The 16,635-nt window shown below is 45.6% G+C and overlaps 1 protein-coding gene across 9 annotated transcripts in view; it reads right to left on the bottom strand.

Annotated features, from left to right (window-relative positions):
* CHD5 (chromodomain helicase DNA binding protein 5) overlaps window positions 1–16,635 on the bottom strand; it is a 277,373-nt gene that overhangs the window by 25,614 nt on the left and 235,124 nt on the right. For all 9 annotated transcript variants that reach the window (XM_073656702.1, XM_073656704.1, XM_073656701.1 and 6 more), the window contains 6 exons: window positions 15,821–15,993; window positions 15,524–15,698; window positions 13,501–13,593; window positions 12,927–13,015; window positions 8,498–8,631; window positions 5,905–6,049 (listed from right to left, as the gene is read on the bottom strand). In XM_073656702.1, coding sequence (XP_073512803.1) covers window positions 5,905–6,049; window positions 8,498–8,631; window positions 12,927–13,015; window positions 13,501–13,593; window positions 15,524–15,698; window positions 15,821–15,993 — 809 coding nt within the window. The remainder of the gene's footprint in view (window positions 1–5,904; window positions 6,050–8,497; window positions 8,632–12,926; window positions 13,016–13,500; window positions 13,594–15,523; window positions 15,699–15,820; window positions 15,994–16,635) is intronic.

Here is a 16,635-nt window from a genome sequence, read left to right as displayed (position 1 = left end):
GGAGGGGCTTGACTAGGGGCCTCGCCAGATCTGACCAAGAACATACGGTGGTTTAATCGACTCCGTGGTCAGAGGAGGGACGTGGAAGGTGGCCCAGGTGCTACTCCAGGTCAGAGCCCGGTCACAGCTGTTGACTCACACCGGGGAATGCAGGAACGGGCAGGTTTGGCTGGTATGCAGACAGGTGGGTACTGGCAGGCACGGCTGGTATGCAGACAGGTGGGTACTGGCAGGTATGGCTGGTATGCAGGCAGGTGGGTACCGGCAGGCACGGCTGGTATGCAGACAGGTGGGTACTGGCAGGCACGGCTGGTATACAGACAGATAGGTACTGGCAGGTAAGAAAAGAGGCTGGATAGGGACCAGTACAGACTGGGATACAGGAACAGAGCCGCAGGTGCGGTGGACAAGCAGAGCAGAGCCGCAGGCGCGGAGGACAAGCAGAGCAGAGCGGAACCGCAGGCGCGGAGGACAAGCGGAGCAGAGCAGAGCGGAACCGCAGGTGCGGAGGACAAGCGGAGCAGAGCAGAGAGGAACCGCAGGTGTGGAGGACAAGCGGAGCAGAGCAGATCCGCAGGTGCAGGCAGACAGGACAGGGCTCTGTTCACATGGAACAGACTGGGAAACACAGGAAGATAGCTAGAACACAGGAGGTAGATACGGAGGCAGGGAAACGGGACAAGCAGAACCAGATACACACAAGGTACTTGTAATGAAGTAGCGAGTGGACACAAAACTCACAAACAGAAGTACAGAGACAACGAGTTGGAGTTAGGTACTGGTTCAGACACAGGAGGAAAAGGGAAGGATCGGACATAGAGACAAACACGTAATGGACTAGGACACAGTTCAGACAGGAACTGACACTGGAACAAGATACAGGAACGAGCCTGGGTACTCAGCCCCCCAGGGTGGCAGGAATAGACTAGAAGTCACAGATACAGGTAACGGGCCTGGGTACTCAGCCCCCAGGGTGGCGGAAACAGACAAGATACAGGACAGGACCTGGCAACTCAGTTGCACAGAACACACTGAAAGAAAGTGTTGCTCAGGCACCTCCTACTGGGTGGTGGAGGTTTAAGTATCCAGTGACTCACAGCAATAGGCTGGGGACGCATTAGGACTGCGTACACTGTAGCTTTAAGAATCAGGAAGTCACAGCGCCACCGCCCTAAGCCAGCAGACAAGAGACATGCACACAGCAAGTAAAGGAGTATAGTGAACAGCCTGGACTGATAGGTAAGTTGGCGGTCTTGCATGGTGGGAGATGGTAAGCCATGCCAGCACGCCGCCAGGGATGTTACATGTTCTATCGGATTAAGGTCCGGGGATTGGGTTGGCCACTCCATAACCTCAATTTTGTTGGACTGGAACCAAGATTTTGCTTGTTTACTGGTGTGTTTAGTGTCTTTGTCTTGTTGAAACACCCATTTCAAGGGCATATCCTCTTCAGCGTAAGGCAACATGACCTCTTCAAGTATTTTAATATATGCAAACTGGTCCATGATCCCTGGTATGCGGTAAATAGGTCCGGCACCATAGTAAGAGAAATATGTCCATATAATGATGCTTCACAACCATGCTTCACTGTCTTCAGAGTGTACTGTGGCTTGAATGCAGAGTTTGGGGGTCGTCTGACAAGCTGTCTGCAGCCCTTGGACCGAAAAAGAACAATTTTACTTTCATCAGTTCACAAAATGTTTCTCCATTTCTCTTTAGGCCAGTAGATGTGTTCTTTGGCAAATTGTATACGCTTCAGTCAGAGGCGTAGCTAGGGTTTTGGTTCAGGGGGGGCGAAACTTCTGATGGGCCCCTAACCAGGTAACCCTGATTACAGCTATGGTGGCGCAACCAGATAGTGGATGTAGGACAACCTCGAAGAATGACAGCGCTGTTACTAAAAATAATCTCTATACAAAGACCAGCACTGCAATTACCGCCATATGGTGACATATTGCCAGATACCAGTCCTGCAGAACATATAAGAGATCACAGCACAGTTATATATAGTAACTTACAGCTGACGTTCTTTCTATTAAATTGTTCACTTTTCCCGTCTTTTCCATCTGGCCCAGACCGGCATGACAACGTCTCCATCCAGGACTCAGAGTCTCAGGTCTGCAGAGGTCACAACAAAGACACACTTGACTCCTTACATTTCAGGCCCGTCCTCATCTATTCCCAACCTACACAAACGCCTCATCCTGCTGATAATCCAATACTGAGCCTCTGTTGCTGTACATGTCCCTATTACTGCACCTACTGTGTGCTCTCAAGATGGTAAAACAACCCTCTAGAATATAGTAATGCCGTGTGCAAGTGCCCTAGAAAACAGTGCCCACATTTTGCCCCCTAGATAAGTGCCCACTTAACATTTATTAATGTCCTGAGTCTCCCCCCATGTACAGCTCCCCTATACACAGTATAATGCCCTCTCACTGTATAGTACCCCCCACACAGTATACTGACCCCTTAGTAGCCTCCAAACTCATGGATCCAACACTGTATGATGGAACCCACACTGTGCAAAGACCCCACATTATCTCCCACACTGTAAGATGGCCCCCACACTGTGCAAAGATCCCACATTATCTCCCACACTGTATGATGGCCCCACACTGTGCAAAGACCCCACATTATCTCCCACACTGTATGATGGCCCCACACTGTGCAAAGACCCCATATTATCTCCCACACTGTAAGAAGGCCCCCACACTGTGCAAAGACCCCACATTATCTCCCACACTCTATGATGGCCCCACACTGTGCAAAGACCCCATATTATCTCCCACACTGTAAGAAGGCCCCCACACTGTGCAAAGACCCCACATTATCTCCCACACTATATGATGGCCCTCACACTGTGCAAAGACCCCACATTATCTCCCACACTGTATGATGGCCCCCATACTGTGAAAAGACCCCACATTATCTCCCACACTGTATGATGGCCCCCACACTGTGTAAAGACCCCACATTATCTCCCACACTGTATGATGGCCCCCACACTGCACAAAGACCCCACTTTATCGTCCACATTGTATGATGGCCCCCACACTATACAAAGACCCCACATTATCTCCCACACTGTATGATGGCCCCACACTGTGCAAAGACCCCATATTATCTCCCACACTGTAAGAAGGCCCCCACACTGTGCAAAGACCCCACATTATCTCCCACACTATATGATGGCCCCCACACTGTGCAAAGACCCCACATTATCTCCCACACTCTATGATGGCCCCACACTGTGCAAAGACCCCATATTATCTCCCACACTGTAAGAAGGCCCCCACACTGTGCAAAGACCCCACATTATCTCCCACACTATATGATGGCCCCCACACTGTGCAAAGACCCCACATTATCTCCCACACTGTATGATGGCCCCCATACTGTGAAAAGACCCCACATTATCTCCCACACTGTATGATGGCCCCCACACTGTGTAAAGACCCCACATTATCTCCCACACTGTATGATGGCCCCCACACTGCACAAAGACCCCACATTATCGCCCACATTGTATGATGGCCCCCACACTATACAAAGACCCCACATTATCTCTCACAATGTATGATGGCCTCCACAATATACAAAGACCCCACATTATCACCCACACAGTATGATGGCCCCTACACTGTTCAAAGACCCCACATAATCTCCCACACTGTATTACCCTAACTGTAATCCCCACACTGTATAAATAACCTCCATATAGTATAATGCGCCAGATAGTCCTCAATATAGTATAATGCACTCCCCATAGGCAGAGTCTGTATGATAATCCCCCCATAGGCAGTCCGTAGCATAACCCCCCCACCCCCCATAGGCATTCTGTAGCAAAATCCTCCCACCCCCCATAGGCAGTCTGTAGCATAATCCACCCCCCCATAGGCAGTCTGCAGACTAATCCCCCCACCTCCCATAGGCAGTCTGTAGCATAATCCCCCCACCCCCATAGGCAGTCTGTAGCATAATCCCCCAACAGGCAGTCTGTAGCATAATCCCCCCACCCCCCCATAGGCAGTCTGTAGCATAATCCCCCCACCCCCATAGGCAGTCCGTAGAATAATCCCCCCACCTCACTATATGTAGTCTGTAGCATAATCCCCCCACCCCCATAGGCAGTCTGTAGAATAATCCCCCCATAAGAAAAAATAAATAAATAAGCACAATACTCACCTCTCTCTCCTCCTGGTTCCCCCGCTGCTCTGAGCGCCCGGCCCGCACACATCTTCAGCACAGCGGGCCAGCTATGCGCCAAGTGATGACGTCAGTGACGTCAGACACAGAGGACGCTATGGGGACTGATGGGAGAGGAAACGTCACTCCCTTTCCCATCACTGAGCTTGAGGTTGTGGTGAATGGTGGGGGGGCCCAATGCTAGCACTGGTGGCCCCCCCTCCTGCTCAAGGGCCCCATAGCAACCGCCAGGCAGTGCAGGGACATCGAGTCTCCCTGCTCTGCCCGGAGTGTAACTGTAGCGGCGTGCTGCTCACGCCGTTACAGTTACAATGGTGCTGCTCCGGGTGGGCCCCCTCAGAGCGCAGGTCCCAGGGCCACCGCCTCCTCTGCCCCCCCGTAGCTACGCTACTGGCTTCAGTACATGTCTCTTTTTTAACAGTGGGACTTTGCGGGGACTTCTTGCTAAGAGATTAGCTTCACACAGGCATCTTCTATCTGTCACAGTACTCACAAGTAACTTGAGATTGTCTGATTATCTTGGAGCTGATCATTGGCTGAGCCTTTGCCATTCTGGCTATTCTTCGATCCATTCGAATGGAAGTCTTTCGTTTTCTTCATTGTCTCTCTGGGTTTGCTTTCCATTTTAACGCATTGGAGATCATTTTAGCTGAACAGCCGATCATTGTCTGCACTTCTTATACGTTTTACCCTCTCTAATCAACTTTTTAATCAAAGTACGCTGTTCTTCTGAACAATGTCTCGAACGACCCATATTTCTCAGGCTTTCAAGGAGAAATACATGTACAACATGTGCTGGCTTCACCCTTAAATAAGGGCCACCTGATTCACACTTGTTTTTTCACAGAATGATTGACCTCATTAATTGAACCCCACACTGCTATTATTTTGAACACATCCCCTTTCAATTAATTATTCAAATACACAGACTCAAAAACCTGCAGATCATGAATGCGGAGTCTGGAGGTTTCTTAGAATCTACTGCACCAACTGGTAAATTGTTTTACATGTGATAATATAATTTATACCAAAAACAGTGATTAATCTGGGTAGTCATAATGGACTGCTATTATTTTGAACACTACTGTATAGTGGCCATGGCTGCGTACTGCATATCAACCCCCTATTCATATCAATAGGTGTCGATGTGCAGTACCCGGCTGCAGCCAGTTGATGGAGCTGTGCCATGCACCTCTGCAACGGAGCACTTCCGGCTGCCGCTGGCACAGGGAACAGCAGATGGTGGGAGTGTCGGGTGTTGCACCCTCACTGTTCAGTTCTCTGATCATTAAAGATGTTTTATGGGGATAACCTTCGCCATCATATTCTCCAAAGATAAAATAATAAAGTTTTACTCAACCTTCCCAGGTCCAGTGTTGTGGTCCCACTGCTGCACTGGTCTTGGTGGATAGGCTGCAGTGGTGACATCACGACTATAACACACATGACCATTGCAGTTAATCTCTGGGCTCAGTGGCTTGTGCCATCTACATCGGCAGAGCCGCTCGGACCAGTGATTAGCTGCAGCGGTCATGTCAACTGAGGCAAAAGTTATTCCCATAAAATCCCTTTAATCAAATCGCTAGTAATGATACACTGCTATATAGCCAGATGTCTCCATTCACATGCAGTGTGGCAGTTACATGGCTATCATTCCACATACCTTTGTTCTAGGGCAAACATTTACTCACCCACCTTCTTTCGAACCAGTGACATGACTCCGATCCTGGTGAGGACGTGTTGTCGGGATAGTCCTTCTCTGGGGACCCCATCAGCAAAGGTTTCTGCCCCATCCGCTCCAGGTTCACAGAGGTGTCTCATAAATAAGGAGACGTAAGCCCTGCACAGAGGATTCATTATAAATATATACTCCTGACAATGCAACAGGGCAAGAACGAGGAGAGCAGAAACATCCTATGAGCTGCACCCGCAAGCAGATAGGCAGAGATCCGTACTCAAGGAGATATCTATGAAAGCTGTTCATTCAGAAAAAACTTTTCTTATTTTTCAGATTATTTCTTATTTTTTCAGCATTCTTTCTAATAGGAAACTAAAATCATACCTTCTGAGAGAGAAATGGGATTAACACGGGAGAAAAAGGAGAAGACACTTTTTCAGTTATCAACTCTATAAAAAGCAAATCCATCCAATACGGGGGTTACGTGAAGGACTCAATGCTGATACCAGTGACCCATCCAGCTGGACCCCCGTCGGGAGTAGTATGGCACCAGTGGAAAAGGTACCCTGTGTTGCAACTACTAATGGACGCTCACAGTGGCACGCACAGTGGCGCGAGGAGCCATGGTGGTGACGATTCAAACTTCGGTACCTGAAACTCTGCCAATCAAAAATAGAGTTACAAACCAAACCACAGTCTCCCCTAATGTGTATGCCAAAGCGAGGGTCAATGAGCAGCTCCAACAGAAGGTGCCATATACCACTTCTTCAGTGTAATCTTGGCACTGTAAGGAGGAAAGTACTATTTGACAACAGTGGCTAAAGGTGACATTGTATTTGACTTTGACTCTTGATGAAAGTACACCACATGGCTATGATTAAGGATTTTTCTACCCGAAACACAAGAGCACTGTGGGTTTTGTTTTTTAATATGTGCACATTCTGCCAATTTTTTTATCCTATATAATTAATGGCTGAGTTTTAATTACTTTCCTTTGGTGCTGGAGAACATCCCCTTCTGGACTATTGAGAGCTACATCACATGTGCGCCTACAGAGGGCAGCAAACCACACAGGGCACCAATGCCTTCTTCTCATATGGCAGGAAGGCTGGGTGAGGCTGCTACCTCTGTGACCCCATAATTACACCCATAATCCAAATGTTATTAGGTAGACTCCTCAACTAAGCAGTGATATACTGATGTACTTGTTACAAGCCTCGCGGTTACTATATATGCTGATTAGCGATACCATTTAAACAACCTTCCTTATATTGTGTAGGACCCCTTCATACTGCCAAAACAGCTGACCCCTTGAGGCATTGACTTTGCAAGACCTCTGAAGGTGTCTTGTGGTATATGGCACCAAGAATTGTCTACTAGGTTGTCTACTCCTTGGACAACCCCTTCTTAAATGCCCGAGTATAATAATAATAAAAAAAAGGTAACATGCACCTTATATTCACCTCCCGCACCACAATGTCACGTGAGCGCTGCAGCCAATCAGTGGTCGCTTTGGCATAATATTGAAGGCTGCAGCTGTTCAGAAACTGCTAATTGGCTGCAGCGCTCATGTGATATAACAACATCGCGGAAGCACCGGGAGACAATGCGCCAACTTTGCCGGAGTGGCGCCGATGCGGTAAGTGAGAATAAGCTTTTCTTATTTTACTCGGGGACTTGGGCATTTAAGAAGGGGCTATCCAAGTAGCTTTAAGACCTATTTCCATAAAACCAAATTGGAAGCCATTGGGCTTCACAGTGTGAGTTTCGGACATTTGCCATCACTCTTAGAGGGCTGTCAGACGGCAGTATAAATTGGACCAAGATCAGAATGCAGTGTACGGACTCCCGACCCGAGAGTGACAGCTGCATAGAAATACATGAAGCTGTCACGCTGGGGGCAAGAGATCCGCTGGCCAGTCGGTGCACTGCGTTCCGATCTCGGTCCAATTTATACAGCCGACTGACTGCGCCCTTAATGTTACAGCTGATCAGTGTAGGATATAAGTAATGACCCATTGAAACATAAGCTGTAGGAGACATTTGAAGCTCGGGACTACTGAAATAGAGCACGTGTCATAAGTTTCACATGTAAAGCGCCATGGAATAAATGGTGCTATAATAATAATAAATAATAATAATAAGTAAACTGAATGTTATAAGATGTCAATGGCACGGAGCTGCAGCTGTAACAGTTCATTGACTTCAGCTGAATGGTGAAGTGTACAAATGCCAACACTGAACTCTGCTGCCCTCTAGTGATGAGCAACTTGCAAGTAGCGTTCACTAGGTTTTTTTCCTTTTTTCATTTGCTTTAATTTACAAATTAAATAACCCAACCTGTAACACATTATGACCTTCATGTTATAATTTTCTTTAAATGGCTTGAAAAAAACAGATGTGGGAAAGGTAAAGGGAATTAGTTCCCCTCTCAACTTAAACTAGTAGTAATTGAAAAATTTTTTTGTTCTGACATGTAAGTTGCATATACATTACGACCACATTGTGGACTTGAAAAAAATTCAAATCCTGATGCTTTGTCTTTGACAAATTAATAAAAAAAAGATTTAAAAAGAAAAGACACGACTGTGAAATGAGGAATCACGATACCTAAATTCTTTCTCACTTTTTCCTCGGAGATCCCGAACGAGCCAGTGTGAATTAAAGGCATCCTGTGGGGGCATTCCCCATCTCATGATAGCATTAAGGAAGGCTTTACGTTGTCGAGCATTGAACCCAAGAACCTTGTAACGACAAAAAAGTGTTAATATTCAATGATTAAAGTTCTAGATTTTAAAAAGTGGCACAATGAGAAAAGAAAAGAAAAAAAAAAAAAAATATATATATATATATATATATATTCATGTATACATTAAAGGGGTTGTCCACTACTTTCACACTGATGCCCTATCCATAGGATAGGGAATCAATGTATGATCGGCCGGGGTCCCCCACGCGGCACCCCCGACGATCAGCTGTCATTGGTGCCGGCGGCCGCCACCGGCAGGAAGTCCTTACCTGTGGTGCTTGGCCATCAAGCTGTAGTGGCCGCCGTGGGGTACTGCACATCAACCTCCCATTCAATTGAATAGGAGGCGGATGGGCAGTAACAAGTTCCGGCCACTACAACTTGACGGCCATGCACCACAAGGTAAGGACTTCCGGCCAGCGGCCGCCACCACCGATAACGTCTGATTGCTGGGGGTGCCGCGTGTGGGACCCCGGCCGATCATACATTGATGCCCTATCCTATGGACAGGGCATCAGTGTGAAAGTAGTGGACAACTCCTTTAACAGTGGGGAAAATAAGTATTTCATACACTGCTGATTTTGCAAATTTTCCCACCTACAAAAAATGGAGAGGTCTGTAATTTTTATCATAGATACACTTCACCTGTGAGAGACAGAATCTAAAAAAATCCAGAAAATCACATTGTATGATTATTACATAATTAATTTGCATTTTTTTGCATGAAATAAGTATTTGATACAATAGAAAAACAGAACTTAATATTTGGTCCAGAAATCTTTGTTTTCAATTACAGAGGTCAGACGATTCCTGTATTTCTCGACCAGGTTTACACACATTGCAACAGGGATTTTGGCCCACTCCTCCAAACACATCTTCTCCAGATCTTTCAGGTTTCGGGGCTGTCGCTGGGCAACATTGAGTTTCAGCTCCCTCTAAAGATTTTCTATTGGGTTCCGGTCTGGAGACTGGCTAGGCCACTCCAGGACCTTGAAATGCTTCTTACAGAGCCAGTCCTTATTTGCCCTGGCTGTGTGTTTCGAGTCATTGTCATGCTAGCAGACCCAGCCACGACCCATCTTCAATGCTCTTACTGAGGGAAGGAGGTTGTTGGCCAAAATCTTGAGATACATGGCCCCATCCATTCTCCCTTTAATACGGTGCAGTCGTCCTGTCCCCTTAGTAGAAAGGCACCCCCAAAGTATGAGGTTTCCCCCACCATGCTTCATAGTTGGGACAGTGTTCTTGGGGTTGTACTCATCCTTCTTCTTCCTCCAAACATGGCGAGTGGAGTTGATAACAAAAAGTTCTATTTTGGTCTCATTGACCACATGACCTTCTCCCATGCCTCATCTTGATCATCCAGATGGTCATTGGCGAACTTCAATAGGGCCTGAACATGTGCTGGTGTAAGCAGGGGGACCTTGCGTGCCCTGCAGAATTTTAATCCATGACGTCGTAGTGTGTTACTAACGGTAATGTTTGAGACTGTGGTCCCAACTCTCTTCAGGTCATTGACCAGTTCCTCCCGTGTAGTTCTAGGCTGATTCCTGACCTTTCTGAGAATGATCCTTATCCCACGAGGTGAGATCTTGCATGGTGCCCCAAACTGAGGAAGATGGACAGTCATCTTGTGTTTCTTCCATTTTCTAAAAATTGTGCCAACAGTTGTTGCCTTCTCACCAAGCTGCTTACCTATTGTCCTGTAGCCCATCCCAGCTTTGTTCAGGTCTACAATTTTGTCCCTGGTGTCCTTAGACAACTCTCTGGTCTTGGCCACGGTGGAGAGACTGGAGTGTGAATGAGTGTGTGGACAGGTGTCTTTTATACAGGTAACGAGTTCAAACAGGTGCAATAATTACAGGTAATGAGTGCAGAGTAGGAGGGCTTCTTAAAGAAAAACTAACAGGTCTGTGAGAGCCAGAATTCATGCTGGTTGGTAGGTGATCAAATACTTATTTCATGCAATAAAATGCAAATTAATTATGTAAAAATCATACAATGTGATTTTCTAGTTCTTATTTTTAGATTCGGTCTCTCACAGTTGCAGTGTACCTACGATAAAAATTACAGACCTCTCCATTCTTTGTAAGTGGGAAAACTTGCAAAATCATCAGTGTATCAAATACTTATTTTCCCCACTGTACTTTGTAAATGCATTACATTACTGATCCTGTACTGATCCTGAGTTACATCCTGTATTATACTCCAGAGCTGCACTCACTATTCTGCTGGTGCAGTCACTGTGTACATACATTACATTACTGATCCTGAGTTACATCCAGTATTATACTCCAGAGCTGCACTCACTATTCTGCTGGTGGAGTCACTGTGTACATACATTACATTACTTATCCTGTACTGATCCTGAGTTACATCCTGTATTATACTCCAGAGCTGCACTCACTATTCTGCTGGTGCAGTCACTGTGTACATACATTACATTACTGATCCTGTACTGATCCTGAGTTACATCCTGTATTATGCTCCAGAGCTACACTCACTATTCTGCTGGTGGAGTCACTGTGTACATACATTACTGATCCTGTACTGATCCTGAGTTACATCCTGTACTATACTCCAGAGCTGCACTCATTATTCTGCTGGTGGAGTCACTGTGTACATACATTACATTACTGATCCTGTACTGATCCTGAGTTACATCCTGTATTATACTCCAGAGCTGCACTCACTATTCTGCTGGTGCAGTCACTGTGTACATACATTACATTACTGATCCTGAGTTACATCCAGTATTATACTCCAGAGCTGCACTCACTATTCTGCTGGTGGAGTCACTGTGTACATACATTACATTACTGATCCTGTACTGATCCTGAGTTACATCGTGTATTATACTCCAGAGCTGCACTCACTATTCTGCTGGTGGAGTCACTGTGTACATACATTACATTACTGATCCTGTACTGATCCTGAGTTACATCCTGTATTATGCTCCAGAGCTACACTCACTATTCTGCTGGTGCAGTCACTGTGTACATACATTACTGATCCTGTACTGATCCTGAGTTACATCCTGTATTATACTCCAGAGCTGCACTCACTATTCTGCTGGTGCAGTCACTGTGTACATACATTACATTACTGATCCTGTACTGATCCTGAGTTACATCCTGTATTATACTCCAGAGCTGCACTCACTATTCTGCTGGTGCAGTCACTGTGTACATACATTTCATTACTTATCCTGTACTGATCCTGAGTTATATCCTGTATTATACTCCAGAGCTGCACTCACTATTCTGCTGGTGGAGTCACTGTGTACATACATTACATTACTTATCCTGTACTGATCCTGAGTTATATCCTGTATTATACTCCAGAGCTGCACTCACTATTCTGCTGGTGCAGTCACTGTGTACATACATTTCATTACTGATCCTGTACTGATCCTGAGTTACATCCTGTATTATACTCCAGAGCTGCACTCACTATTCTGCTGGTGCAGTCACTGTGTACATACATTACATTACTGATCCTGTAATGATCCGGAGTTACATCCTGTATTATACTCTCGAGCTGCACTCACTATTCTGCTGGGGCACTCACTGTGTACATACATTACATTACTGATCCTGTACTGATCCTGAGTTACATCCTGTATTATGCTCCAGAGCTGCACTCACTATTCTGCTGGTGCAGTCACTGTGTACATACATTACTGATCCTGTACTGATCCTGAGTTACATCCTGTATTATACTTCAGAGATGCACTCACTATTCTGCTGGTGGATTCATTGGGTCCATAAGACAGGGAAACACTTATTGATCGATGGGGGTCTCAGCAGGGAATCCTGAGAATGGGGCACTGCAGAACCCTGTCTGAATGAAGCAGGAGTCATGTGTGCATTATTCATTCTCTATTGGATTGGCAGAGATAGCCAAATCCAGCTTTCCATCCCAAATGAATGGAGTGGTGGTGCAGATGCTAAATCTGATCTCCAGTCATATGGACTCTGGAAAGCCCAGTTCTCAACATCGCTGGGGGCTCAGCAGTTGGACCTCCAGCAAACAATAAGTTACCCCTATCCATGGGACAATCCCTTTAACTGGTGCTTGTGGGTTTCTGGCCTTGCTTTGCCATACTGCTCTGGCACTTCGATGGTATGGCGTATAGTGTTCAATGTGGACATTCCCTTTAATAGATTCTGTTGCAGCTGATAAAACTTTGCGTCAGGCCCTAATGCCTAAAGATCTTTACTTATGTAACTCAGGTTTTCCTGCCACATAAGATGCAATGAACCCCCCGTGGACCTGTTGTACACGTACCTCAATGTTTCCTCCAACCCGAGCAAGAAGTGGAGGAAGAGGCTTGTCTCTGTCACTTTTCAGTTGTCTGCGAGATTGTCTCCTTCCACCTAAGGAAATTATATACACTTGTAAGTTTGCTTTGCAAGATCATCAGACCAGGACCCACGAAGAGAACCTGAAGAGTCAATTATAAGAGGCTTCTTACTCATTGGGACCTGTGTAAACTCAAGCAAATTTGACTAGATGACATGAATTTGTTTTGACATTTGATTAGATGACATGAAATCATGGTGGACTGTCTCCCTGATCCTTAGGTACTTTTAACTAGTTGATAGAAGAAGCCGCCATAGGCTACCCCCATGGTGGCAACAAAGGAGCCGAGGACTCGACAGTGGTCAAGTCCTCTGCTTCCAGTAACAAGCTTCTGCTTGGCCTGCAGCCTCCATAGTAGTCATCTGATAGGAGAGAACTGTGGGGTGATGGACAAGACAAAGTAAAACTAATCGCTGTAGGTTACCCTCCCACAGGTTGCCTGTTGGGTTCACTGTCCTATAGGTGATCCATATCCATCTGAAGAAAAAGTTTAACTCACTCTGACCTTCAGGTTTTTCTTCAAAGTCTTCATCTTCATCCTCTGAACCAATGGAATATTCTGATTGGTTGTCAGAAAGTTCATCTTGCCATTCTAAATTATAAAAAATAATTAGAAATTGTAACAAAATTTAAAGTCAATCTGTCAGCGGGTTTTTGCTGTGTAATCAGAAAGCAGCATGATGTATGGGCTGCTTTCTGTGTACAGTGTACTTTGACAGAAAACTGCTAATCAGTGCTGGGGGCAGGGTTGGACCAGTAGGCACGAGATACCTAGTCCTGTAGTGATAATCTCCTGCTGATAAAACAGTGATTGTATTGAAACGGCAAAACACAGCCCAGTAAGTGATACATCACTGGAATCAGAATCTCTGCCCCTACTCTCAGATTACATAGCAAAAAACCTGCTGACACATTCTCTTTAAAAAAAAAAAAAACACCAACTTTGATAAGAGGTCTCATCCACCACTGATTGCTGTTGGACAAGGATGACAGGTTATTTTTACTATGCCCACCCCACCCCCCACACACAATTACTCCTGGTTTTGCCAAAAATGTGTTATCAAAAGGGAGAAAAGTAAGCTGCAGTCACACACCCCTGGCAGCACCTTAGCTCCCAGGAGAACAAAGAATCAGGCATGTTGAAATCTAGATGCCCTATCATTCTCTCTTGAAATCAATGATTTCCGAAGAAAAATCAGGACACTGGCCAACAAATTAGATGTTAGCCGGGCCCACAAAATCAGCAGGTTCAGCTGACATCAGTATAATTTGTATGGCCACCTGCATAGTGGCTGCTAGAGTGGATGCATATGGATTTGCGGGACACGGTCCATAGGCCACGTCATTAATCTATGGCCGCGGTAATGCAGCGGCTTGCTGCACTACTGGAATGTCCAGGGGGTGTGTTCTGGCTGACCATTTACCTCCCCCTCAGGTGACTGATCACATGACTGTGACATCATCACAGGTCCTGTGTGCACAAAAGGATATATAAATCCTGGTAGTTGTGAAACAGAGAAAGAGTGGCCTGGTGAGGCCTAGAAAGAGAGGCCTGGTCCCTGTGTTGGACTCCACTAGCCTGGAAGGCAGAGGCTGGATCCCCCGGCGTTTGAGATACCAGTAGCCTTTGAAGGTACGAGGCCCGGAGACCCCATCTGGGAAGCCTTAAAGCCGCAGCTGTGGCAGAACCGAACTGACTGAAGCAGCTACGACCCGGCAAAGGTAAAAACGCTGCTTGATGTGTACATTGATATTGTTACCTTGCTGAAGGCTGTGTCTGGAGCCAAGTGGGCATATCTGTCACTGGAAAGGCTCTGGGATATTATGTGTATCATGTCGACGAGCCACTGAGATGGACTATGTTATGTGCGGTTTATGAGGTGTAATAAACTGCTGGACTACATGTTACCGGAAAAACATTGCATGTGTGCTTTAATTGACCCGGTGAAGCGAGTGCCCCTCAGCATGATGAATAGCGCTGCCTTACACCGCTTAGTGGGAATCCTGAGAGCCGCCTCTTACCGGACAGCATCATAGGCTCTTCTTTTTATTAGCTGGCCTGGTCACATGTGCAATAAGCCACAAAAATGACGATGTGCCTTGCCGGTTAATCAAAAGAAGAGCTGTGGATGCTGAGAGGTAAAAGGTAGATTCTCAGAGCTACCGTTCAGCGGCCACAAATTAGAACCGGGTCCTACGAATCGATTTGCACCAACTCAAGTGGTTGCCAATAAATCCAAGCATGACTAACAGGTATAGGATTATGGCAGCTGCAGACCTACAGAAGTATATGAGTTTGAAGGGGGGGTATCATCACTATGTCATGATGATAAGATACGTCCATAAGCCCTGTATACGGTCTGCTTTATAGTGTCAGCACCTATATAGATGATACATCTCTCATAATGTATACCATCAGGTTATAACTTGTATCAGTAACAGAAAGATAAAAGTTTAAAGAAAGAAAACAACAGATGATTTGAGAACGTAATATAATTGATGAATATGACCACAGCCGGCACCTTGGTCCTCCTGGGAAGCATCGTTGTAGTTCACTTGCTTGCGGATTCTTTTTCCTTTTCCAAGATTCCTGGCGAGATCTTCTTGTTGCTGCTCGTAATGATGACGAAGGAGCTTCTCCCAATAATCCGGATCTACGTTCTCTTCTTGTTTTATAATTTCCCGTTCAACCTCCTCCTAAGAATATAACACAACTCTGATTGCAGGGAAAGCATATTATAATATTGCAGAACTTTATAACACTATGAGATAATTCCATCATATCGTTAGTAAAAGGTAAGTAAAAAAAAAAGCGTTACCACTCCGTCGTCTTCTCGCACAACATACTGAGCCACTTTGAAAGAACTCAGATATTCGTTCATATTCTGGATTTCCGTGTCCTCGGTGGCGTCTTGGTTTCTATCCAGAAGTTTCGAGATGGCACCATCATCATAGTGGATGACACTGCTGTCCTCAACGTCCTTATTGTCACCTGCGAAGTTCAATATGGAGATATAAGGGCAGGAAAAGTCAGACAGCAAGTACGCGTGATCTTGGGAGTTGTAGCCATCAAGGCCTGGAATTTAGCTCTGGTTCATAATTCCAGGAAAAACTGCAAGTTTTATGGAAGCCAAATACATACTAGTGCAAGACACAAAGAAGGGGATGTCCACCTACAGTGACAAAGAGGGCTTAAAGAACAACTCCAGCCACGGTGGAAAAATCATTGGAAAATAATAGTATAAAAATTCAAAAAAATTCTAATTTCCCCTCCATCATTCCTGGTGTTTTCTTTTGTGCTCACTGTAGCCCCCTACTGAGTCTCAAAATCTGTAGAAGAACGGAAGAAACAATAGCCCACAAAAGGGGATGCAATTTTTTTTTCTTCCATCAATTCCACCATTAAACGGGTCTTTTCATCTCAAATATGTAGTAGGTGTAATAATAATAATATTAGCAAATACCACCAATTAGAAACAGTGTTTTTCTGATTCGCTATGTCATTTACCCCATGTGCAGGGTATTGCAATAGCTTAGGTATCCATGGATACGATCACTAACAGCTAACTAATTGTAACTACAACGGTCATAACCATGGATACCTAAGCTACTGCAATGCCCTGCACATGGGGTA

The sequence above is a fragment of the Phyllobates terribilis genome, unplaced genomic scaffold, assembly GCF_046119375.1.
Source record: "Phyllobates terribilis strain yellow unplaced genomic scaffold, ASM4611937v1 Scaffold_12__6_contigs__length_324123572, whole genome shotgun sequence".
NCBI classification, from domain to species: domain Eukaryota; kingdom Metazoa; phylum Chordata; class Amphibia; order Anura; family Dendrobatidae; genus Phyllobates; species Phyllobates terribilis.
Note: the sequence above shows the minus strand (reverse complement) of the source record. Positions and strands in the feature narration are given on the sequence as shown.